Below are 26,567 nucleotides of genomic sequence, written 5' to 3' on the forward strand. Positions count from 1 at the left end.
GACTCACTACTCCATGAATCACTTATGTTTTCACCCTCAACTATATAAAACAACACTTGTCAGTGATGCGCATCTAATCTTCTAGCCCACTATTACTTTATTCAAAATTGAGATTATTTTAAGCACCTTGCCCTATTTTCCCCCAAGTTTCTCACAGGTTTCCATGGGAATGAGAACAGCATCGAGGCAACCTAAAGCAGAGCCACAAACCTCCAGAAAATTTCAACTGCGGCTGCTGGTGAGACATCACAAGTGCCATAACTCAAATGCTACTTACAGATTTTAAGAGCCTTTGGGGTCCAATACAACTCCTGAAGTCTAGAGTGCTCTAAATGTGTCAAAGGAATGGAAGCTGAAAATGTCTTCTAAGTGTCCACACGTACCTCTGTTCAGACAGGCAACTGTATTGAAAGAATTCCTTCTTTCAGTGAAACCAGACATCTTGGCCTTTTCAGAGAAGTCCTTCCTCACACTTCTCTGCAACACATAGAGAGTTCATGGTCCCTTACTTTCTACTGGATATCTAGAGGCAAGGCAAGCAGTCATAGGAACACAGGAAGCTGTCTTCTACAGAGCTGTATCATTCATCCACCAGTATTGTCTACAGTGACTGGCAGTTCCTCTTCAGGGTTTCAAGCAGAAGACAGCCTGACCTGGAGCTTGATCCTGGGACCTGCTGCAAACAAAGCAGACACTCCACCACTGAGCTGTGACCCTTCCCCAGTCTAACATTCATCATCATAATAATAATAATATAATTATAATAATTTATTATTTATACCCCACCTATCTGGCTGGGTTTCCCCAGCCACTCTAGGCGGCTTCCAACAAAATATTAAAAATACAATCAAACATTAAAAACTTCCCTAAACAGGAAAACTGCATTTGTAGACCTCTATTGCCATTATAACAGATATGGAGAGGAGACGCCAACAACTACAAAAAAAAAAAATTTGAGGTTTTATTTATTTATTTATATTTATTTATTTATTCATTTACTTTATATACTGCCCTTCATCCAAAGATCCCAATTTAGATTATTTACATGAAAGTAAGTAGTTAAAGTTTGAGGACTATCATATTTTTTTAACTTTTCTCTGTTGGAACCTGCTATGTCTCACCATCTTCATGACAGGTTCAGCCCTGAACTGCACAAGACCTCAGAGGAGGAAGAAGACTGAATTGCTAGCCCTAGTGCGGACTGGGTTCCAGGAGAGGCAACGGAGACCAACGACCCTTGCACCTGGGGAGAGACCCAGTTCAAAGAGGCCACAAGTCTGAGAAACTGCAACACCTTCACTAGTCTTATCTCCTCATCAACTTACCCACCAACTCACCTGAGGAGCAGAGGTGACAACAGGTCCAACCAAACAGCAGAACCAAAGGTCCAGTACCTATTTAAATGTGTGAGGACAACTTTCTGTGAGTCCTACTCATGAGAAGGATACCCAATTTCTCCTTGAGGACAGTCAAGGAAGAAGTGAGGCAACAGTCAAGTGTAAATAGCTCAGTAGAAGCCGAACCAGTGCTGAAGCAACATCTCATCTTGCTTGGGCTTGTTGGACAGCTCCCCTGTTATTCTGAACTCCCTGGACAACTTGGGGTAAGACAGGATATGCTACACAACAGCAGTAGCTGTAATGGGACAGAACCATAATATGAGCTGTCTGTGGACATCAAAATACATTTCATCTATGGGAAATATTAATATAACTTTTTGAAAATGGGAATCACCCTTTAAAAATTGTACAACAGGATTTCTATGAGCCAACATGTACCGTGTTTTTTGCACCATAACACTCACTTTTTTCCTCCTAGAAAGTAAGGGGAAATGTCTGTGTGTGTTATGGAGCGAATCCCTACAGGTGGCGGGGGGGATCTGCTGCAGTCGTGAGCAGAGGATCCATGGTTCCCCTTCCTTCCCTCCTCCGTGGCTCGCTTTGAAACAGCAAAGCGGGAGAAGAGCCGCTGAGTGAGGAGGAGAGAGAGAAAGAGAGCCTGCTTGCTTTAAAGGAGCAAAGCAGGAGAGGAAAGGAGAGGAGAGGAGCCGCTTACACTCGTGTAAGCGGCTCCTGTCCGGTTGGCTCCTTTAAAGCAAGCAGGCTCTCTGTCCCTCTCTCCTCCCCACTTGCTAAATAACAGCAAAGATTTTTCAAGCAGGCTCTCTGTCTCTCTCTCCCCCCTACCCACTTGCTAAATAGCAGCAACGTTTTTTCAAGCAGGCTCTCTGTCTCTCTCTCTCTCTCCTCCCCACTCGCTAAATAGCAGCAAAGTTTTTTCAAGCAGGCTTTCTGTCTCTCTCTCCTCCCCACTCGCTAAATAGCAGCAAAGTTTTTTCAAGCAGGCTCTCTGTCTCTCTCTCCTCCCCACTCCTCTTATAAGAGCCTTCTCCTCTTATACCCCTCTTCTGCATTATTAACAGCATCCTTCTCCACCCACCCCACGCGTGTTCCTTGTCCCTTGAGTGCTTTTCCTTCCCTCCCCACTTAAAACGTGGTTACAAAGCACGGATCCACACGGATCCTCAGGATTTTTGCACTGGATCACCCCAAATTCACCATCAGATCACATAGCATGTCCATGGCTACAGCTTGCACCAAAAAAAATCACGCACCCACTGTTGCCTGGGGCTGCAGTGGTGCAAAAATGTGGTTACAAAGCACGGGTCCACATGGATCCTCAGGATTTTTGCACTGGGTCACCCCAAATTCACCATCAGATCACATAGCATGTCCATGGCTACAGCTTGCACCAAAAAAATCATGCACCCACTGTTGCCTGGGGCCACAGTGGTGCAAAAACATGGTTACAAAGCATGGATCCACATGGATCCTCAAGATTTTTGCACTGGGCTACCCCAAACTCACCGTCAGATCACATGTCTGTGGCCACAGCATGAACCACAAAAATCATACATCCACTGTTTCGTTTAGAATATTTTTTTTCTTGTTTTCCTCCTCTAAAAACGATGTGTGTGTTATGGTTGGGAGCGTGTTATAGAGCGAAAAATGTGGTATATCATTCTTAAAGAAAACCACAGACATATTTCAAGCTAAGATGAATTCCTTTGCAGATGAAATACCTTGGTTTCCCAGAATACACACCAGACACATTCAGGCTTGGGATACTGTACAGTAAATAAACAAAGAGTGCAGAGCATCACTCGAGGATTCACCGTCATACTGTGAAAAGGTGAAAGTGGGGAAGCAATATCTTTTTTAAAGTGTGCTCCATAATAAAGGACAGCAGTAAGAGGTGGATTTGTCAAGGATCAGGTGCCTCATCCTATGAAATCAATTCTGATTAGGTACAATGGCATTTGGACTCTACACAAAGATATAATACAAAATAAAAGCAAGGGCACCTCTTGACCTCACTAATGTAGGGGGGTTGTGAAGGCTGATTAAAGCACTTTCAACCTCTGCAATGCAGATGGTGCAGTACATCATTCCATGCTGGTACGTGGCCAACATTGTTGGGGACCAAGTCTACACGAGAGACAGAGGGAGTTCTTCACAACCAGCTTCCTGCCTAGGCTCTGTTTTCTGTTGTCATCTACCATGGCAAATACGGAACTCCTAATGTAGCACAATTCAAGAGCCATGTCAGGAAAAGACTGTGTGTTTGGGGGGAGAGTCTCACACAGTTCCAGCATGGCTGGGCCAGATTTGCCCACTGCTCCAGACATGAGAAGTACCCCCCTCACACAGACACACACAGCAGCTGCCCAGCCTGTATAATTCAATCATGGTTGTTCCACAAGAGGGAGACACCTTGCATAGAAAGAGCAGTGGGGCTCCACCTCTGGCCTGGCCACTGACATTGCACAGCTCCACAGCCTGGCCTGAAATGTATGCTTCTCAATTTCTGCACAATTTGAAACTCAAATTGCTCATAAGCTTTCCCTATTCAGCACAATACGTGGATATCAGAGGTAGGGTGTTGTGCAATATCAAGGCCAGCTGTGCAGCCCCACTATTTGTTTGACATGTAACCTACCCTCCTCCAGAGTCCTCTAGAGATTTTGAAGGCAGGGTATGACCACCACAGCTGCGAATCCAGTGCCCATTTTGTCCCAGGGAAGGGGCAGGTTGAAGAACTGTTGGGATGACAACTAGGCCACATTGCCCCTTTTCCGGCTCCTCTCCTTAGGGCAAGTAGACCAGCACCGGGACATCCCCTCAGCTTCTATTGACCTTTGATAGGGAAGGGCTGTTGCTCAGTGGTAGAACATCCATTTTGTGTTCATTAGGTCTCAGGTTCAATCCCTAGCATCTCCAGGAATGGTTGGGAATGCTGTGTCTGAAACCCTGAAGAGTCACTGCAGGTCGTTATAAATGATACTGTGTTAGATGAACCAGTGTTCTGACTCAATAGAAGGCAGCTTCCTGCATTCCTGTGTCTTTTGTCTGTACACTAACTCCACTGAGAGAGAGAGAGAGAGAGAGAGAGAGAGAGAATCTCATGCCTTCTAGTTAGCACTGCTATTTTATTTTTAACCCAATATGACATGGTCATAATGAGAGCACGGATTTCATAATATTGTCTCTCTCCCACAAAAATATAAGGCATTAATTGACATTTTATTTAGGGATGTCCCCAAAATGTCTTAAGGGGTCTCCATAGCAACCATGCTGTGCCAGTAAACAGGAGCACACCAGAACAATGCGGTAATTGCTTCTGGATATATTAACAAGTGATGTCTTCATATATATATATATATGGAGGAGCAGGCAATGCTTAAAATACATCTCTATGAAATGGTAATATATTTAGAAGAGCATTGCATAACAATCCCACCCACCCACGAGGGGGGTAACACATCATTGTTATCCATATTCTTGGCACTACGTCCTCATTTTAAAAGGTACATAAGAGCAGCTCTGCTGGATCAGGCCAGGGGATTTAATCCAGTCTCCTATTATCACACAACCAGATGCCTGTAAGAAGGCCACAAGCAGCCTGTATTCAGAGGCATACTGCTTCCGCTATCCGAGGTAGTTTTCTCTTTTTAAGTGCATACAATTTTCAAGAGAATGCAGAGTACAATTGATGCTTGACTGAATTACTTTAAAACCTCACAGCTCTGGTATATATATATATATATATATATATATATATATATATATATAATCGCAATGGATTAGAGAATGAATTGAGGGTGAGATGGGAATTGAGAAAGTTCTGCACTTTCAAAAAAGATGGAAATTTTTGCTGTGCTAACAGCTCCAACGAAAACTTTCCGTTCAGCTTTTGGGAAAATGGCATTTTAAACGTTGTGCACACATGCAGAAGGACACGGCGAAGTTGCCTTGTTAACAGTGTTTGAAACTCAGATATGTAAGCTAGGCGCCAAATGGCTCCTTAGACTAAGGTTACAGTCGCCAAAACGGAATGTCTAGTTGCCATTTGGGGGCCAGACTGCTTGAAAACCATATTTTTCAATGTGACTTTTTCGTTCCTGAAATTTATTCCGATTGTGTAGATAAAACATCACGAACAGAATTCTAGAGGGTGTGCTGTCAGTGTGTGGAAACAGGCAAGATCCCAAGATCCCCAGGCATGGGCCTGCAGGTGGTGGGGATGTCAGCTGCCATCCTGGGACCTGGGCATCTTCACCTGGTCACAAGTGGCTGATAGCCAGCTGCAAAATGCACCTGGCAAATTCCAAACGCTGCACCACAAAAACTGGTTGTCAGGAAGGATTCGGAGGAGCAATGGACAGAAGAGGCAGAACAGGAGCTCAGGGATGCTGAAGAGCCCTGCAAGCACCCAGAGGCTTGGAGAAGGAAGTTCGGACTCAGGAAGGCAGGGGGCTTTCAAATCAGCACAGACAAGGAGGGAAATGAAACGTAAGGATCAAAGACGTTTGGCGTGGGAATCGTAGGAAGCCACTCCCTGAATCTGACTCAACGGGTTCAAATGCGTAATTCTGAACTGTAGCTGTTTCTTGTATATATGTAATAAAGACTGTCAATACCACGCCGACTGTGCTCCACTGGGAAGGGGAAACACCACCTTTACATTGGTGGTGTACACAACTCAGGTGCTATTGGAATACAGTGGTTTGTCATCTGGAGCCTCCAGACTGAGTGAATGAAGGACTGCTATTCCAAAGATAACACAACAGAAACTGAGATTCTCTGTGGCTGAATAAAGCTTTAAACCACTAGTGGGGGACTTAACATGTTTTAAAATTTTCCTTTCCCTTTAAATTTTTTATATATGGGGGTGGGATGGATGTTTGGGTGGGCTTGGGAATTTGTTAGATTTTGATGAATTTGTAATTTTTGCAGGTTTTATTTGTATTTTATTGTTTTCTGGGTTGTTTTTGTTTTTTTGTTTTTATTGTTTTAAGGTTTTATTGTTTTAGGCTGCAAAAGAATAACATTAATTGCCATTAATGGAGGCTACTATGAGGCTTGGGATTGCTACGGTGGAGGGGCGAGGGAGGTATGGCGGTGGGGGCAGATGTTATATGCGAAGGGGATCGAGATATGGATATGCTCATACCCCTTCCAATCTGCGCCTCATCCCAAGGGACGAGGGTAGGATGAGCAAGGATTACTCACCTCCGTCACTGGTGCTGTGCAATGCCAGGTCTATAGGCAACAAAACCGCCACCCTGCGAGATTTCTTTACCTCGCAGGGGGTCGACCTGGCTTGTGTGATAGAGAACTGCGTGCTCAAAGGAGCAACAGTTACCTTACGAGAGATGGCGCCCCCGGGTTTCTCTGTCCTCCACCAGTCGCGGACTGTGGGGAGGGGTGGCATTATTAATCCGGGAAGATTGTCCTTTCAGGGCTCTACCATTGCCATCGATCCCCGGCATTGAATCTGTTGGCCTAGTGTGGGGCTCCGAGGAGAGCTTGGCTGTCTGGCTGGTGTACCAGCCACCTAGCGCACCAGCAGCCACCCTGTCAGGCCTATTGGAGGCGGTGGCCGGCTGGGCCTTGGAGTTCCCTAACCTATTGGTATTGGGGGACTTCAACATCCATGCTGATGCCACTCCCTCCTCACAGGCTCTGGACCTGGTGTCTTCCATGACGACACTAGGGCTCTCCCAGTTTGTTTCGGGCCCCACACATCAAGCAGGCCACACGCTGGATTTGATCTTTGGTGTAGGTATAGATGTGATCATGTCTCCTTTGATGAAGGTGCCATGGTCTGATCACTACGCTCTGAAAGCCAGGATTGACTCCCCCACCCCCCACCCTCCACCCTGCTTAGGTGGCGAGCCGATTTGGGCTCGCCCGCAGAGGCTGATGGACCCTGATAGATTCCGCCAAGCCTTGCGGGACCTTGCTCCCCCTGGCGACTCATTGACTGAGCTTGTTGAGGTCTGGAATACCCAGCTCCTGGCAGCCATTGATGAGATCGCACCTAAGCGCCCTCTGCGACCCCGCAGAAACCGGGCTCCCTGGTTTACCAAGGAGCTCCGGAAAATGAAGCGGGACCTCAGACGGCTAGAGCGAGTATGGCGGGGTGCCCGTGACGGAGCCTCAAGAACATCTTATAGGGCTTTTATGAAAACCTACGAGATGGCGGTGAAGGCTGCTAAGAAGTCGTACTTCTCGGCCTCCATTGCATCCGCTAGCTCTCGCCCGGCGCAATTATTTAGTATAATCAGGTCTTTAACATCCCTTGAGGGACAGCCAAATTTAAATAACAATTTGACACATCGCTGTGAGGCATTTGCGAGCTTTCTCTATCTCTATCCATCAACTCTATCTGTTGATGGATGGCCATCCTGACTCGGCCCCAGACACACACTGACCAGATGTTTGGAAGCTGTGGCTGGATGGTTACGGGGAGCCGGTTGAAGCTAAATCCTTCGAAGACAGAGGTCCTGTGGCTGGGACGGGGCGATATGGGATGGGGGGGGCAACTCCCATCTCTTGCGGGGGCGCAATTAGTGCCAGCACCGTCCGTTAAGAGTTTGGGTGTAATCTTCGACACCTCCCTTTCCATGGAGGCGCAGATTGCAGCTATAACAAAGGCGGCAAATGGCCTTGCCTCTGGTTCTCTATTAGGGTGTTATTGGCTTCAGTTATTTTACTCGCACCGCTATCTGTTGTTATGTCTTAAAAGCACGTGGCGTCGTCAGGTAACAGTTGCACTTTCACTAATATTAGTCGCTACTGAATTGTTGCTGTGATCTATCTATCTATATGCTTGTCTATTTAGAGCGTGTTAGCTGCCCTGAGATAAAAGACATTTTAATAAGCACATTATAAAGGAAAACACTTTCCTGTGTATGGCAAAAAGCAATACTAAAGAAAACAAAAATAGAAAATGTATTCCTGCCCATGGAGCCCACTTTTACAACATGGTTACGGCTTGGTTAACTTGAGGCAGGAGGAGTAAAAATGTGTGGTTTAAGTAAAAGATGTGGTTTAATGGGTTCTTCGCTTAAGCTGCTTTAAGCCTGTTGTCTTAGCTAGAGTTACATAAGTTGTGGGAGGCAGTTCTAAGCCTTGTGGATTCTATTTCAAAATATTTCATATTTTGATGCATATTTCCTTGTCCTCCTGTTATAGGTGTCATGACTCCAGTAGTGATCAAGAGTCTGAATCAGAGGCTAGAAAGCCTCCAGCTATGGAGCCAGACCTAGTTCAGGGCTCCAATCTTCCTCTTAGAGATGAGATGATCACAAAGCCTGAGAGATCCAGTGCCTCACCAGCCCAGTGGCACCTGGCACGCACCAGGCCAGAGGCTATGGAACAGATGGGAGTGCCTGCCTACCTTCAGCCTGAGGGTTGACCCTTGAAGACTCAAAAGCAGGGCGGTCCAGCTCTTCATACTAAGTGGGTCACAAGAGTACTTCAACAGAGAACCCATGGGCCGCACTCCAAATTAAATTTCCCTATCCTAAATTAAACTGTTTGCCATATATTTAATATTATTTGCTACACACAATCTGTTTCATTAAATATATATAATTAAATGCACAATTAATTGATTTTTTTTTATTTATTAAGCACATTCAATAGGCAAACAGGCTTATGCACTTTCATTAACAACGTATAATAAGAAAGGACTTACTTACACAGTTTCAAAATTCCAAAAGGATATTATAGACGATAATTCCAAAGAAGACGTATAATATACTGTTGGAATGGGAAACCAAAAATGAGGAAGTCAAATCAGTAATGATTAAGTGGGCACAGGATGTAGGTCACAACATACAATTTGAGGACTGGATAAGACTTTGGAAAGTGGATTTGAAATTTACCGATTGTATATTGTTGAAGGAAAATTACGTGAAAATGATGCACAGATGGTATATCACACCAGTAAAATTGGCCAAAATGTATAAAACAGAACTGTTGGAGGTATAAAGAAGGGGAAGGTACATTTTATCATATGTGGTGGGATTGCAAGATTATTTTAAAAAAAACTTTGTGTGAGCTGTTTGCTTGGAGCTGTTTGTGGTCCTGAAACATCTGCTCTGCCTTACCCCTAGGGAACTGGCATCTGACCAGAGCATAGCACTATGCATCACTATGCTAGCCCAGGGATATCCAGCATGGTGCCTCCAGATGTTTTGAACCATAGCGTCCCCTTCTCCTGACCATTAGCCGGCTGGGGCCAATGAGGGTCAGAGTCTGCCACATCTGCAGGGCACCAATGTCGGTGACGAAACCTGAGGTAATCTCTCCTTTCTGACCAACTGAACTGGGGAGTTTCTCCAGTTTATATCGTGAACCAATTCAAAAACATGCTGCATGACTCACATGAAGGGTTATGTCCTTAAAACTTGTCCTTAAATTTTGCCTGATTGCTCAGCCAAAGTGAATGCAGGTTTCTTAAGACCTGGGAATTATATCACCCCTCACTATTTTTTCTCAACTTCCTTCATATAGTGACAAGCTCACATCGCACCAGAATTTGATGCTTCAAGTGTAGGTGTAATATAAGAAACGTATCAGTAACAGTGAGGAAAATGTTTGATCCGCTTGCCCGGAGTATGGAGGTGCTCCGGTAAGCAGTGTGCCAAGGGCACAGACCCTCTCTCCAAAGCTTTCAAATGTCCTGCCATTTTGATAAAATTAAAAAGAAAGGAAAAAAGCAGTTGTCTCTTCAGCACAGCAAGGGACATTTACGCTTTCAGACATATTCTGCATACACCAGTGCAAATGAAACAGGACCCTCCCCAAGGTTTTTTCACATACGAAAGGAGGGAATAGATTGTGGGGTCCACAAATGTTGGCTTGGCTTATTAGTCAGCTGTTGTTTGTGGCCTCCGAGTTGAAACAATTTAACTTGAGATTGTGAAGGGTGGGGTGTGTGGTTGATGCTATTCTATTCTGCTCTAATTCTATAGCTTCCTGATGACCTGTTTATTGATCACTCCTGATTTGTTTGCAGGGAGGCTAGAAGCTAAGCAGCTGTGATCTCATACTTCCCAGTGCATTTTCCAGTCATTTTCCTTATCATAAGAAGTATGGTTTTGGGGGGAGGAGTCGGTTTGTTGCACAAGACCTCCCCATCAACTATAATTCCACAATGCGAATTTCCTGGTATGTGATGCAAGTGCCTATGCAGCACACCATCTTGAATAACCACTGGACTGACCATCAGAACTGTCTCTGATAAGACTCTTTGCAAGAGGGATTCAATCACATACTACAAATTTAGGTTTGTGCAATTAAAGAGGATTTATGCACTCCGGCACAACAAACTTGCTTTTTTAAAAAACAACAACACAGATTTCTGGCAGTAAGGAAAGTGATGGGCAAACAAATGCAGCCAGTAGGAATAGCGACGGACAGGAAGTCATGTCACCTCCACACAAACAAGTCCAAATTAATGCTCAGTTAACAGTGGACAGCATATAATCTCCACACAAGCTTTCCGCAAAGAAACTGGGATAAAGAAACAGGACATCTGGAAGCAACACAGGCCAACTAAGCTACAATGCTGATGCTCGCACAATTCAGTTAGGCCTAACAGCATGAGCACAGTGATGTGGTGGTCACAAATGCATGCAGGAGCACAGCTCCTATTCCCTAAGAGCAAAAACAAAATAGATTTCTGCTTTCACCATCAGGAGCCATCATCTGACAATGTAGGCACCACATTGCAGAGCTCGTAAAAGCAAAAGCAAACTAGGTTGTTGTTGTTTGGTGCATTTCTGTCCTGGTCTATCAACAGTAATGTCTCTCAGAACTATTGTGATGATAAAGGAATCATCCTTTTCAGTCCTCAAATGGGCAAGGGTGGGGGGGGACCTATGCCATCCACACCACCAGCATCTCCTTGTTCTATGCCTTTCCCGAATGTCATGTGTTTATAATGAAGATCGGCAGAGAGATTCTAACTGCGCTCAGCTTAAACAAGGCTAGAATCCTCCCTTCAGTCAGGAACCCTCATTGTGGAGGATTCTAACCACATTCAGCTGAACATGGTGCATGAGCAGACAAAGGAAGCAGGTCTTGCATGCACACCCCTCCGCACTTTAAACCCACATGCATTGTTTTGAACACCTGAAGAGGGCTGTAAGTTATGCCATATTATATATCTAACCCAGCCATCCCTAACCTGGTCTCTCTCCACAATATGTTTTGGGAATCTGCTCCAGCCAGCACAGCCACATACTGAGGGAGGTTGAAATACAAAATATCTGTAGTGCATCAGGTTGAGTAAGGCTGCTATTGCCAAAGAAGGCTTGCAATAGTTGTCTTGCTCCATCCCCAAAAGAATCTGGGGACTTGTTCAGGCGCTAATTCTTTCTCCCACGATTGTTCCTCTAGCAAGAGCAGAAACAAGTCACAGACCAACAAGGTGCATTTTCCCTCACCAGGTCAAGAAGAGCCCAACTTCAAATTAGCATGGGATCTCTCAGCTCACGAGTTACACTCAGTCTACCCATTAAGAGTAGCAGAAGAAGGAAGTTCTCAGTTCCATGGCTCGCTCAAGATATGGGATAAACATGGGAGCCAATTAACATCTAGATTTATAGGTGTTCTGCATATTTTTTCTTACAATATAATGGAAATGATCTTAGCGTATATTTTCAAGATCACTATATACAGGGTTCTTCTCACTTATTAAACTTATGAAGAATTAATGGTATTACCAGTATTTATTTTTTTTGAAAATCAGGAAAATGAGTTAAAACATTCCACACACACACAGGTTTTGCAACTATTTTAGGGGTGGGGGTGGGGAATACAGCTCAGTGTTTGCATGCAGAAGATCCCAGGGTTGATTTTCAGCATTTCCAAGTCATCTGTCTGTGAGTGACTGCCGATCAGCATAAACATTGAGCTAGATGTACCAATGGTCAGAATAAGCAGGTTCTAATATGAAAAATGGTAATTTGAATCCAGCTCGGTGACAGGGCAAGAAAATGAAAGAGAAGGCAGAAAGGTTTTGTTTAGAGATTCCTAGGTATTAAAGTTGTTCAAAGATAATCTATAAATGAATTTAACAAACTAAAATAAAAGTGCAAATTGTGTAGCTTATTTCTAACACATTTATGACACGATGTTTTATTCAGGCACAGAATCTTACCGAGTATTCTAGAAAGAAGGGTCTTTTAAATGAAGTGACCAGCAGATGTGAGACACTGGGCTGTTTTGCAACAGTTCTCCGATCAAACACTGTAAACACATCTAACTCCAAAAGCTATCTTGCAGGAAAAATTGCTACCACTCCAATACGGTGGTACCTCAGTTTATGAACAACCCTGTTTACGAACTATTTGGTTTACAAACTCTGCAAAACCGGAAGTAGTGTCCCTGTTTGCATACTTTACCTTGGTCTAAGAACGGAAGCCAAACGGTGGAAGGGCACCGGCGGCGGGAGGCCTCGTTAGGAAAAGCGCACCTCAGTTTAAGAACGGACTTCCAGAACAGATTAAGTTCATAAACCGAGGTACTACTGTATTAAAAATGATACAGGTAGGCAGCCATGTTGGTCTGACACAGGAGAGAGAGAGAGAGAGAGAGAGAGAGAGAGTCCAGTAGCCCCTTAGAGACCAACTAAGTTTGTTCTTGGTATAAGCTTTCGTGTGCATGGTATCTGAAGAAATGTGCATGCACACGAAAGCTTATACCAAAAACAAACTTGGATGGTCTCCAAGGTGCTACTGGACAACTTTTTTATTTTTTTATATAATAAAAATTATAGATGGCTGGGTCTTAGTGCTTATTCAGAGCGTTCAGGAACTAATGGGTTGTGTAGAGGTTCATTTTCTTTAGAACTTTACATTTCCTTTTGCACTCTAAACCTTCAGTGAGTTGGGTCCTGTAGGGCACCTGTGATTCACGACAGTTTCTTTCTCAGCACTCTTTATCACAGAAGCCCATGAACACTGCTAAAATATTAATAATGCATAGAAGGAATAATACCATTTACCAGTGCGTCCTGCTAATTCTGTGTGGTAGTACCAGTTTAATGTAAGCAAATCCTGAGAGGACCTGTAGCATGCACAATCCAATTCTGTGCATGTTCCTCTAGGAATTCAGAAGGGTTTACTCCTGAGTAAATGTACACAGGCTTGCTGCAGCCTCCTCTTCCATTACTCAGCCCACTCTGCAAAGCCATGCACAGATTGTCGAGTGCACACAAGGAAGGAGAACAGCAAACGATAAACTATCGCCACTTTTCACAACCTCTGAGTTGTGGCAGGATCTAGGTTTTACCCCTCCTTCAGAGGTGGAGGGGCAGGAAAGGGGAGCATGCAGTCTATATAGCCTAATCTCCATTATCAAAAGTGATCTATAGAGCCTAATCCCCATTACCAAATTTTCACAGCTCTCCTTGTTTCCTAATCCCCTGCCATTAACACGTGCAAATGTCTAATCCTATTAGGGCCCCCCCCCCATGGTTTTATCAAATTAAAAGAAAAGGACATAGAATTATAATATATAGATATAGGAGGCTTTATAATATAATATAAAGCCTCCTACATCTATACAATGGTCATATTTGCATACTACCAGCTCCAGATTCTGCATCTGTTACGGATGTGCGACTTAGTATTTTTTTTTAAAAAAAAGTTCTGAATTGTATACGTTTGTGCTTAGAAGTCAACTTACAGGATGGCAAAGGCATAAACCACAGACACAGAACCGTGCGGACACCATGTGCCCCTTTCAGAGGCAGAAAACAAACCCCAATCTTCATTCACTCTTCTCTTTCTTACAGAAACTGCCTCTTTGCCCGGCCATGCGCCCGCAATTGGCTACATCATTTCCGGGCAGTCTTGTCGGAGGCATCTCAAGCCCATCGATTCCCCCCCCCCCCCCACGCCGTCCACAAAGCACTTCTGAGTTTCCTGCCATTTCACTTTTCCCCCTAAGTGCCGCCTTAGAGGGTCCCACGACGACCCTTTCCGGAGCGGAGTTCCTGAGCCGGACTCTTCCCTCGACATACATATACAGTCCACACGCGCCCTCCGCGCGTAAAAGGAAGGATGGGCAGTGTTTGAAAAGCAGAAAGGGAGAAGAAAAGGGCTGCTCTTACTCACCATCCTCCTTCTCGTCGAAGACGGGTCTCTTGGAAGACGAGGAGGAAATGCTGGCTCCCATCCTCTTCTTCCACTTGCTCCAGTGAAACATTGGCGAAGGAGGCGCCAGGGCATTCCCTACCAAAGTCCCGGGAAGCTGGGCGAGCCGGGCGCGGCGGCGGCGGCGAGACGGCACGGGAGAGCACCTTCAAGATGGATCTGGGGTGTGTGAGAGGAGAGAGGGCGCGCGTGTGTTTGTGCGCCTGTGTGCAACGTGTCTGAGGGGCTCTTCTTCCCTGCCAGCCGCTTGCTTCTCTCTCTCTCCGTCTCTAGTCTCTCGCTTTTGTCTGCGCGGCGCGCACCCCCAGGGCCCTGGGGGAGGGAGAAGAGGAGCCAAGTGCCCGAGCTTGGCTCTTTTTGGGGCGCCTTCTTCCCGATCTGGAGAGAAGGGGGTCCCTCCTACTCCCCGTCAGCCTCTGGGGAACGGAGAGAGACCGGAGCGCCTCTTCAGCTTCAATCTCTCTCTCTCTCTCTGAACACACGATCGAAATCGCCCTGGTTTTGTTCAAGCAACACGCCTCTCTCCCCCTCCCCCTGCCTCACCAGAGCCTGGGCTTTCCCCGCGCAAAGGCGCTGCTGGAGACGAGGCGCGCCCCCGGAGCGGTCGGCGTTTTGTGTTCCGCGGCGCGGGTGCGCGTTGACAACGGCGAGACTCGGGAGCCGCTTGCCCTCAACTCCAGGGAACGCGAGACTCGCCACTTCACGGCTAGGTGGCGCTCGAGTCGTGCCAACGTGGGGATTACCTTTCACCTTCTGAGATCATCCGAACGCAGCTCGCTGGAGGAGGTGGCAGTTTGGAGATGGTGGAGGGTGATGGTGAGAGGGCATATGGCCATGCTAGGGGTCCATGCCCGCCTCCTGATTGCACTGCCTTGTTCTCTTCAAAGCAAAAATAAATGCGAGCAGACTAAAAATTGTATCCAAACAGGATGAGGAGGGGAAGTTTATTAGTATGCAAAGGGAAAGGGACATTTCTGTTTTGTCCCCCCCCCCCTTTTTTTCTTTTTTTGTTTAAAGGCTTTGTTGTTAAACTAAGATCTCTTTGATAGTGTTTTCTTTTCTTGGTCTGCAATAACCTGGAGAAAAGGGGAAAGAGGTTTGATTATGGAGTGTTAACAGAAAAAGAATGCCATCAAATGACCACCAGAATATGCCCAAGTTTCCTCAAGGGCCATTGGAGTGGCTTAAATGGAGGGTGATTGGTCACTTCCCAACTGAAATTGCTCTTCCTTGAGCAGTTATTGGGGCCACAGTGTCTTGGCAGGGTCCGTTGTTGATGCCTGCCCTGGGACCTTTTAAAAACATTTCCCGTGCTTTGAGCACCACTTGATGATTGGAGTCAACTGCCAATTTAACTTAACACCAGGTGCCAGACATGATCAGTGTGGTGTAGTGGTTAAGAGCGGTAGACTCGTAATCTGGTGAACCAGGTTCGCGTCCCCGCTCCTCCACATGCAGCTGCTGGGTGACTTTGGACCAGTCACACTTCTCTGAAGTCTCTCAGCCTCACTCACCTCACAGAGTGTTTGTTGTGGGGGAGGAAGGAAAAAGAGAATGTTAGCCCCTTTGAGACTCCTTCGGGTAGTGATAAAGCGGGATATCAAATCCAAACTCTTCTTCTCTTCTCAACATGAGGCATGGTGGGAAATTAAAATGTCAGGCAACCTCAGTCATCTGAAACTGCTCAGACAACTGCTGCTATATTGCTGGTTGTTGATTATTGTTTTATTTAATTTGCACGTTCTGTAGAAGGAAGTGAGTGGCAGATGGGTCTTGTCAACCTGGGAAGGTAAGTCGAAGTCCACCTAGGAGAAGGAAAACTCTGATCCTAAACCTCCACTGCCAGATATCTTTGGGAGAAGAAAAGTCTACGGAGTAAACCCTACACAAATCCAGAGTGCAGTCCCTAAGGCAGTTGAATGGCACCCAGTATGCCTCCTTCTGGCAACACGTGCAGCCAAGCTGGTGCAAAACATATTGCTCTGCTTTCCTTTGGACCACATCAGCAAGGCTGAGAGGAGGTCTTATCTGGACAGCCCAAGTCTTCTATACACATAGCCAAGGCTTCTGCGGGGGGGGGGGGTAACTGCAGCGCTGCTAATGCAATGGTTTAACTTCCCCCCTGGAGGTGCACTCGATTGACTCTCGAGACAGATGCCAACAACAATACCACTTAATATATTAAAAATATATCTAATACCTTGTGGTCTTCCCAACATCTCTGCGATTCATTCAGATAAAAATCCAATTAAAAAGTAAATAAACTTTGGCTTAAGTTCGTAACTTATTATCAATGCATGTAAACCCATAGACAGCTTTTCAGCATGTGCAGAGTGTCATTATTACTAGTGATTGATCCACAACTCACACACTTCTGGGATTTGGAGAAAGGGCCTGCAGGAGAGTTTGAGCTGAACAACATCTCTTAAACATGCCACTCCTCTCTACAACCATCCACCATGCCACCTAGTAATATCAGAACACCCAGGACTACAGTCAGATTCTATATTTGTTCCTCCCATTTAAAAAAAAAAGAATTTCAAAGAACTGAATCCATCACTGTGTTTTAAAGCCGAAAATGGCAAAAACAACAACAACCACCCTAAAATCATCATTTTGGATAATTGCATATTGTAGACAATTTAGTATTCTATAAACTTTAAACAATTCTTTCAGTAGGCTGGATAAGCACTTTATAAAAAAAACACACACCCAAATGTGCATTGCTTTCAATTAGAACTGCTAATTAATTCACAGCGGTTTTCTCCTCTTATTTAATTGTTCATTTAAACTGCGTGCTGTGCACTGAAAAAGACAAAGGGCGGGGCTTTAGGAAAGGGGGTTTGAGTTTAATGCATATTCTGGACTTCTTCATTGGTATGGTATTGCATATAATGCATTTAGTTCTTTGGAAACTCATACATAAATAACACAACAAAGATGAAAGTTGCATAATGGATACATAATTTCCCAAGCAGCAAGAATCAGAAGGTCCTAAATTACATGATGCTTTCATTGTGCAAAAGAAAAGATGTGCAGACCTCCTTTCAAATTACCAGTGCTGTGATTTTCTGGGGCTTCAGAGACACCAACAAACAGTGCAGGTAATGAACATTTAAAGTCTTGTGGCTCCCTCAAAGAAGTTGTGTGCATCTTTGTAGGTGCATTCAGACGTAATCCACATGGACTTACTCCCATGTAAGTGTGCCTAGGCTTGCAGCTTTCCTTATTTTCTACATTAGGTTTACTGGCATTATAGCCAAGTTTCAAAAATTACATCAGAGCTCTCTGAATTCCTGGTGTGCCATTAGCACTTCAAGAGAAATATGATCCGTACAACTTTCAGAACAAATTCCAGAGGGGTAGTGTTGTGCTAATGCATGGCAGCAAAATCACCCCAAAGTCATGCAGCAGTTTCAAGAGTAGCGACTTTATTGTAGGTTAAGCTTTTGTGGAAGAGAATTCTCTTCCATCAGATGCATGAAGCATTATCCTGAATTAGAAGATTGTTTACATGACTCATAAAAGCAGAACGACCCACAGCGCCACCCGCGTCCCTTGTAAATAAGTATAACCATAGAATTGCAGGGTTGGAAGGGGTCCCAAGGTTCATCTAGGCCAACTCCCTGAAATGCAGGAATCACAATGTTAGAATCCTTGACAGATATTCACAGACCCTCCAAATGTCCCATTTTTCAGGGACATCCCTGATTTAGATAAACCGTCCTGGTTTATTTGATCCTGGAATGTCCCACTTTTCCTTAGGATGTCCCTATTTTCATTGGAGAAATGTTGGAGGGTATGGAGTTATCCAACCACCAAGATGTCTGAAGGCAATCCTGTATCAGGAAGTTTTTTAAATGTTTAATGTTTTATCATGTTTTTATGAGAGCCAGTGTGGTGTAGTGGTTAAGAGCGATAGTCTCGTAATCTGGGGAACCGGGTTCGTGTCCCCGCTCCTCCACATGCAGCTGCTGGGTGACCTTGGGCTAATCACACTTCTTGGAAGTCTCTCAGCCCCACTCACCTCACAGAGTGTTTGTTGTGGGGGAGGAAGGGAAAGGAGATTGTTAGCCGCTTTGAGACTCCTTAAAGGGAGTGAAAGGCGGGATATCAAATCCAAACTCTTCTTCTTCTTATGTATGTTGAAAGCTGCCCAGAGTGGCTGGGGTGACCCAGTAAGATGTATGGGGTGTAAATGGTAAAATTATCATTAGGGAATGGAATGTCCGTATTTTCATTGGAGAAATTTTGGAGGTTATCCAACTTCTGTTTAAATACCTTCAATGTAGAAGAATCTATTGCATTCCAATGGAGTCTCTTTCACTGTTGAACAGTTCTTGCTGTCCTGAAGATTGCAGCCTTAATCCAGGAAAAGCTTTTGTAAAGATAAGGGGAGGGCCACGAGCAATCTCATCTGCTTATTCAATTACCTTAGATGCATTTTTAATGGAATTGGGTGTATAATAGTTGCTGCAGAGACACTGCAGTGAAAATAAGGAGAGAGGAGAACTAAAATAAAGGCTATAGTCCCATGGGCAGTTTCTTGGAATCTCCACTGAGCTCTATGGGATTTACATCCAAGTACACAGACATAGGCTTGGATTTGGGGAAATCCTGGGGTTTGTTGCGTTCTGTTATCTATATGTCTGTGTAAGATGTTTGTCCTGGACAGGACCCAGTAGATGAGGAGACAGAGCAATGAGGCAGGAAAAAATATCTCATTTCTCATGGATAAAATGGTAGATGACCCTCAGAGTCCCTTTCAACCCTAAAATTCTATGATTCTATGACTCTAAAATTATCTTTTTTGGAGGGGTCCCTCTACCAACCTCTCTATTTCTCTGTTCTTTATTTGGTTTGGGTAGTCCATCAATCTATTCTGGATGTTTTAAAAAGTGGGGGGGACAAACCAAAACATGCTATTGTTAGAGTGATTGATACCTTATTTCTTGCCAGAAGTGAATAACTGCAGTATAGACCTTCAGAGGGTGCTGAAACTTTTCCTGCAATGAAAATGTAGTGATGAAGGAAAAACTTTTCTCCAGGCTCCATCAGATGAGCTTATTCTGTTTGTCGCTACAGCTGATAGAGGTCCAGAGCCTCTGTCAGGATGAAATTGAACCAATCCTCTTTTTCCCTTTCTTTTTTAATGCGCTTTGTTCACTATTCCATTTTAGTTATCCTTCAGCAGCTCTCAGAACTATGCCTGGCTTGGAACAGTGACGGGATGATGACATTTTAAAAGCGAGCTCATAATTTAAAGCAAGCTCGTAATTTTAACTGAAATATAGAAGAAAACACTTTCTTGGTGATATTGATGCTGTAAGTTTTCAATAAAGGACTTCAACTGACAATTCATTGTATGCCAAATGAGTGTTTTCAAAGCTGAATGCTTGAGAACTCCAATCTCTTGGAAACCCAGAAGAACAATAAACTCTAATTAAAATAATATCACAGGCTGCCTTCTATAGATGTGCCTGATCTTCACTTTTGCTCAATTCCCTTTTGCTAACACCAGAAAGATTCCCAAGAAATGCTACTGACTTGTTTTCTTTCCTCCAGCATTGTCAACAGACCTAATAATTTTAACCAACATGAAGTGCTTTTGAATAATGATGCAACTAGGGCTGGAACTCAGGGCTGATGTCCACAGCCCTGTAAACTAGGGGACACCCAAATGACCATCACAATGCTAGAAATACCACATTGCTCTTTGAAGCACACCATCCAAAAATTAATCCCTGGTTTTGTTAATATAAAGACTACCATATTTCCCTTCACGTCTGCTTTCTGCCTGCCCCAGAACCTGTGTGTTTTGTTTAAGGGTTACAAGGTTGGACCAGATGACACTCAAGCTGCCTTTGAACTCTACAGTTCTATGATTCTAAGACAATGGGAGCAGACATTGGTTCTCTATAATAGAACCCTACGGGTATTACCTGGTACCTCTAGCATCTGAGAAGGGCTTATGTAGCTTGCAATCTCCACCTTAGATTTGAGTCTACAAGCTAACTGAATGAAGTTATCTGAATGACACCAGTGTCGTCACCCGGATTCCTCACCTAGGATCTTATGATTATTATCATTATGTTTTATTATTATTATTTTATTACTTCTGCCAAGTTTTAAGTACTGAGATTATTAATTTACCTAGGGTTTAAATAGGTCACAAGATTTTATGGTAACTATATCTGTAATGTATTTCTGTTGGTGTTTGTCCTTTGATGCTATGGCCTGTCGGCTACGCAAATAAAGTCTACTACTACTACTAAAAGCTAACCTCATAATTACAGTATCTAGACTAATTATTGCATTCCTGAGCCCCCTCCACACCCCTCCATTCCCTGCTTTTTGAAACAACCAGTTGGATGAAAAGTTCTTCAGAGCTCAAAAGCTTGCTAAGATTTTATGACATCTTGGTTGGTCCAAATAAATATATTGCCCACCTGTGGATTTTGGGTTTGTTCTTATGGGCCAACCTTTTGCAGCAGATGCTTGGTAAATACAAATTTCTTTCTCCCTTTCCCATCAGGGGATGGGAGAACAGCCCTGGCACATGTCAAGGGAGGGTCAGCCCACCAGGTGAGTTGTCCTGCTCACCTGACAAAGTCAGCCCACAGGGTTGGGCTAGGTAAAAATATGGCTCTCATAGCCGAAAAATTTCTCCATCCTGGATATATACAATATGTTGCATGATTAGGCAGTTTGAGGCCATCACCTCAGGTAGCTGACATTTCATTCAAAGATAGGGTAATGATTTCTGATTGTCATGGAAGCAAAAATATTCCTGACAGCTCTTGCATTGTAATTATTTACTTGGGGGAGGGGGAGTGTTGTTTGTTTGGTACAAATTTCTGTTCCTATAATTGGAAGCAGCATTATATTCTCTTTTGCTGCTAATGAAAATTGCCTTTGCAACACGAACGCTCTTCCTTATAAAACGGCAAATGTTGTAAAACATGTTTATTGCGGCGATAAAAACATTGTGTGAGTAGTACAACTGTGACATTCTGGCTCTTAAGAAAGCAATATTTACTAAACATAAAATGTCAACATATTTAGGCAGCATTTAAAAATAGACAGTGTTTGCAATCTGTACAACTAATATACCTTTTAGATGAACATGGAAGCTACTTCCCATGCAGGGCAAAGTGGGTGTGTATGTGCATGTGTGTCTGTGTGTTTAAGTGGGGTTCAGTGGTGCCTTCAACACCTGCAAGCTGGGACACCTGGTTATTGCTGATGCTCCTTACTTAATTTAGCCTTCCACCCCCAACCCCCAGAAGAAAGTTGCACACTAGGTATCAGAATAGGTATCAGGGATTGGCAAAGATCAGTTGCCCCAACTTGCTCAAGTGGAAGCACTTTTTGCTAAAGCAAAGCCATCATTTAATATAACCAACCTATTAGAAATACTGTACATGCACAAGATATTGATGCGCACAACCCCAGTCTCCATGCAGTGTAGAGGTTCCTGCACTTATTCAGGTTTTGTTTCCACAGTCAGCAGAGACTGTGGGTGTTTTAAGAAAATATAGTTTTATTTACACACACACACGCGCGCGCAGACACACACAACACCTGAGAACAGGATGGAGAGCAGGCATAGACAAACTCGGCCCTCCAGATGTTTTGGGACTACAACTCCCATCATCCCTGACCACTGGTCCTGTTAGCTAGGGATGATGGGAGTTGTAGTCCCAAAACATCTGGAGGGCTGAGTTTGCCAGTGCCTGATGGAGAGTATCACAGCATTAGCGCCCCAACAGATCTTGCTTCCCCAGTGGTTTCCAGAGAAGCTGCTGAAGGCTGAGCACAGAGCAAGGCAAGGCTTTGTGTCTCTGTGTCATCCAACTTCAATCCCTGCACCAACCCTATTGTTCTCCAAGTACTAGCCAGGTGAGTGGCATGGTGGAAAGGCCCACCCATTTGTTCTATGGCACAGAGCAACTTATTTCAATGTGCAAAATTGTGCTACTTAAACAGCCAGCCAAAAGGAACTAGTTTGGCAAGCTTCCCGTTATGCATTCTACCCCCAGAGATGCAGCATACAAATGCCTGCTTGCCACCTTATGGGACTCAAATATAAAATGCACATTAAAAAAAAAATCAACAGGAAAATAAAATATTATCATGAGCATGTAACATACCTGCTGCTGCTTTGCCAATCCTGCCAATGGTAGTTCATGGCAGGCAGCCACTATCAAAGCTCAGGATTAACAACCTGCAGCTACACTAAGAGACACCCAATATGGCTTCAGCAGCAACCTCAGCTTTTGTAGCTAGAGGGAATCAGGGCCAAGAGCAAAAAGGTCATAGGAACATTGCATGCATGGATTAAGGGGAAGTGCTTATGGGGAAGAGGGAATGGCTAGCGGGTAGTTTTGAACCCCTATTTCTTCTTAGAAATTAGCCACCGGGCAAAAAATAACATATTAAGGGACAAGAAAGTGTACAAAGCATGCACCTGGAAGGGTCCTAGTGAATGTTTGGCTTTCATGGGTTTTCTAAGAATGCATTTAAAACACACCGGTGTGACTTTGGAAGGCTTATCCATTTCTTTTCATAGTGAACTGAGGTGGGAAATGGCCTTTGGATCAGCTTACATTTTCACATCTGAGCAAGCAAGCAATTCCTTTGGAAAACAGCGCACATCGCACTTCACGTTTCCTGCCACTGGTGTTTCTGAAAATAGTGCCAGTTCTATCTTAGAAGGTGATAATAGTGACAGCTCTTTGCCTGCTCTTTAATTAATACTATTATATCCATCTGCAGAGGTCACAGCCAAAAATGAGAACTCTATCCACAATATATTGTCACATACCATCCCCAAGCAGCGAGAGACTCCAGGGGTCTACAGTTTGCTTACAGTTCTTATGCATTATTTCTTAAGACTGTTTGAAAAGCAGAGGCGGCATATATGTGAAAACTGTTGTAAAGACAAGCAAGGTGTTGCTTACTCACAGCAGTTCTGTCCTTTCATTTACTGTAGGTAACCAATTTCCTTAAGTAATCTGGTTTCAGGTTGTTCAGGGCTTTCTTTATAGATTAACAACAGCACCTTGAAGATGGCTCAATAGCTAATAGGCAGCCAATGCAGGTTCTTCAGGACAGGTGTAATATATGCACAACCAGGAATTCATTTCAGCACCCTGGACCCCTGATGGCAGTCCCACATAGCATGCATGACAGTAATCCAATTGTGACGCATGACGTTACCAGGCACCAGGGTTTTTTTCCAGCCGGAACTCAGTTCTGGCACCTCTCAGGTGGGCGCCGTTGCATTCTAAGAGAATGTGGGAGGCGTTCATGGTAAGTTTTGGCACCTCTTTTCCAAGAAAAATAGCACTGCCAGGCACAAACCAGTGTCTAAGCCAAGCTTCCTCAACCTCGGCCCTCCAGATGTTTTGAGACTACAATTCCCATCATCCCTGACCACTGGTCCTGCTAGCTAGGGATCATGGGAGTTGTAGGCCAAAAACATCTGGAGGGCCAAGGTTGAGGAAGCCTGGTCTAAACTATCCCTAGCATAGCACACAGCTGAAGAGATAAGGACTACTTACTACACTGAGTGCTACTGTTTTAAATAAATACTTTAATAAAGTATCCACAATTACTTACTGGTGACTGCAGCACCCACAAGACAAACAATCATGTTGCAGAGTAGCTTAAATGTCTCCAAATTGCTACTTGGTTTGCAGTGCATGTTGCTCCTGTTACATTTTAATCCATGTTTCACTTGAAACCATGTTTCACTGACTAAACAAATGAGTGACAGGAATGAATTTATACACGAGAAATTGCTACAGTATATAACAGCCTGTTCTTACATCACTCTGCACATTAAAATATAAGAGTTTTCCCCTTTTCAGATTTAGTTTTAGTTACCTAATCAAATGCCTAAACAGTTTAAACCTAAACTGCTACACACTCCATGCCACAGGTATATTTGGAAGAATAGGCAAAGGGACCCCTGGCCATTAGGTCCAGTCGCGGACGACTCTGGGGTTGCGGCGCTCATCTCGCTTTATTGGCCTAGGGAGCTGGCGTACAGCTTCTGGGTCATGTGGCCAGCATGACTAAGCCGCTTCTGGCAAACCAGAGCAGCGCACGAAAATGCCGTTTACCTTCCCGACGGAATGGTGCCTATTTATCTACTTGCACTTTGACGTGCTTTTGAACTGCTAGGTTGGCAGGAGCAGGGACCAAGCAACAGGAGCTCACACCGTCACGGGGATTCGAACCACTGACCTTCTGATTGGCAGCATGCATGAGGCAAAGTGAGGCGACCACCTCAGGCAACAGGATCTACGGGGGCAACAGATCCAGCCTGCAAGGAATGCATTGCCTGCTGCTGCCACAATGGCAGCAATGACTACAGTGCACTCTTTGGAGGCTGGATCTGCTAGTTCCTTGGCAGCCCCTCCCAAGATGCCATCTCTACAGCGACGTCTTAGTGCTGCTGGTCTTTTCCCCTCCCCAGGAGGAAATGGTGAAGGGTGTCCCCGGGGATCCCCAGGACTCTGCACCCAACTAGTGTGATTCAAAGCAGGACTCTTTCCACCCCGGGACAACCATTGATTCCCACTTCAACCATTGAGTAAGGTTGATTTGATTCCCTGCTTTGTTCCCAATGTAGATATTCCCTTATCCCTTCCTCCCTGGTGGAAGGATGCCAATCTGTGCTTCACCTCAGGTGCCAAAATGTATTGGCCCAGCCCTGCTCCCAGTATGTGAATTGTTCTTTGTTTGACACTTTTATGAGTACTTTCATCCTTTTAACAACTTGTCAGCCTTGGGTCCATTTGCTTTACTCGTCCTCCATGTGCGTATCTATTTCCACAGCTTGCATGTTCTCCTCTCGTGCAAGAAGCAATCCAGATGTCTCATTAGGAGATTTTGGACATATGCTACTTGCTTTTAGTCATTCATTCATTGGTATTTACTCACCAGCTGGAGGAAAAGGAACTATTCTTAATTGCCTTAATTTAAGAATCTGTACTTAGAAAACACAAAAACTCTCCCCCCTCACTTTTCCAAAATGAATCCCAATATGATTATTTTTATTTTCTTAAATGTAAAAGTAAAACCTGAGAGCAGTTGAATTACAGGCACAACAAGCTTGCAGTGATGGTGAGGAAAGCAAACATTATTTTAGTAACTAGTATCCTCTATTGGTTAAACTACTGTGTGTGGAATCTGTTTAAACAATATATGTGAAGAATGAAAATCCTCAATGTCTGGGCTTTGGTCAACACAGTGCAACACAGAGTATTTAGCTTCAATATTGAAATGGGAAAGAGAGAAAAGAGGTGGTGTTAATTTCTAGTGAGTTCAATTGTTTTATAGACTGATGCTATGCTTCTCCCTCCAGGAGCATAGAAAACAACAAAAAATTCCTTCCTCTCGTATTCCTAGTCATTAATGCCTCCAGCAGCCATGCCACTATCTTCTGACCCTACCTGCATTTTCATTTCCACTGTCCATGTATGAAATTCTTCTCTCAGGCACACTGACTTTATTCCCAGATATTGCACCATTTGACAGCATTCTATAACTTCCCACACAACATTTAGAACCCTATCCACATCTACTCAGATGGAAGCCACACTGCGTTCAATGAGTCTTACTCCCAGCATGTACAGGATTGAAGCCTAAAGAACATTATATGATATCTCAGGAAGCCAGCCAATGGCCGTAGAGAGTTTGCCGAATGAGAGATTACAGACATACAGGAGGCTAGCCAGTGGCTAAGGAGAATTTGCTGAGTGAAAGGTAACAGCCAGTTTTTCATTTATTCCACATTTAGGAATATTTTAGTATTTAGTACAATATTTTTAGGAATTAATTAATTTGTGCCCCAAAGGTACACCTGAAAGTTTAGCATGTTCTTAGTTTTGCATTTAACGCTAATCTGGATATCCAGAAAGAAATCCCCACAAAGAAAAGGTGCAAACGGTGGCATTAGCCATCATCAATTTCTCACCTGTGTGCACTTTGCTTCCTCCTCTCACAAAGCAATTACTGTCTGCATCAGAATTATTTT

General features: G+C 44.2%; 2 protein-coding genes across 2 annotated transcripts in view; one reads left to right on the forward strand and one right to left on the reverse strand.

Moving 5' to 3' along the window:
• The window catches only part of STK32C (serine/threonine kinase 32C), a 167,787-nt gene extending 152,356 nt beyond the window's left edge, over positions 1-15,431 (reverse strand). The window contains exon 1 of the mRNA XM_083443552.1: positions 14,480-15,431. Within this exon, the coding sequence (XP_083299678.1) occupies positions 14,480-14,570 (91 nt within the window). The 5' untranslated portion in view covers positions 14,571-15,431. The remainder of the gene's footprint in view (positions 1-14,479) is intronic.
• Positions 15,432-23,793: 8,362 nt separating this feature from the next.
• Positions 23,794-26,567, forward strand: part of LRRC27 (leucine rich repeat containing 27) — a 43,808-nt gene continuing 41,034 nt past the window's right edge. The window contains exons 1-2 of the mRNA XM_083443534.1: positions 23,794-23,833; positions 26,202-26,296. The gene's annotated coding sequence lies outside the window, so the exon portion shown is untranslated. The remainder of the gene's footprint in view (positions 23,834-26,201; positions 26,297-26,567) is intronic.

This window comes from Podarcis tiliguerta (genome assembly GCF_965153285.1).
Source record: "Podarcis tiliguerta genome assembly, chromosome: 5".
Taxonomy (NCBI): Eukaryota; Metazoa; Chordata; class Lepidosauria; order Squamata; family Lacertidae; genus Podarcis; species Podarcis tiliguerta.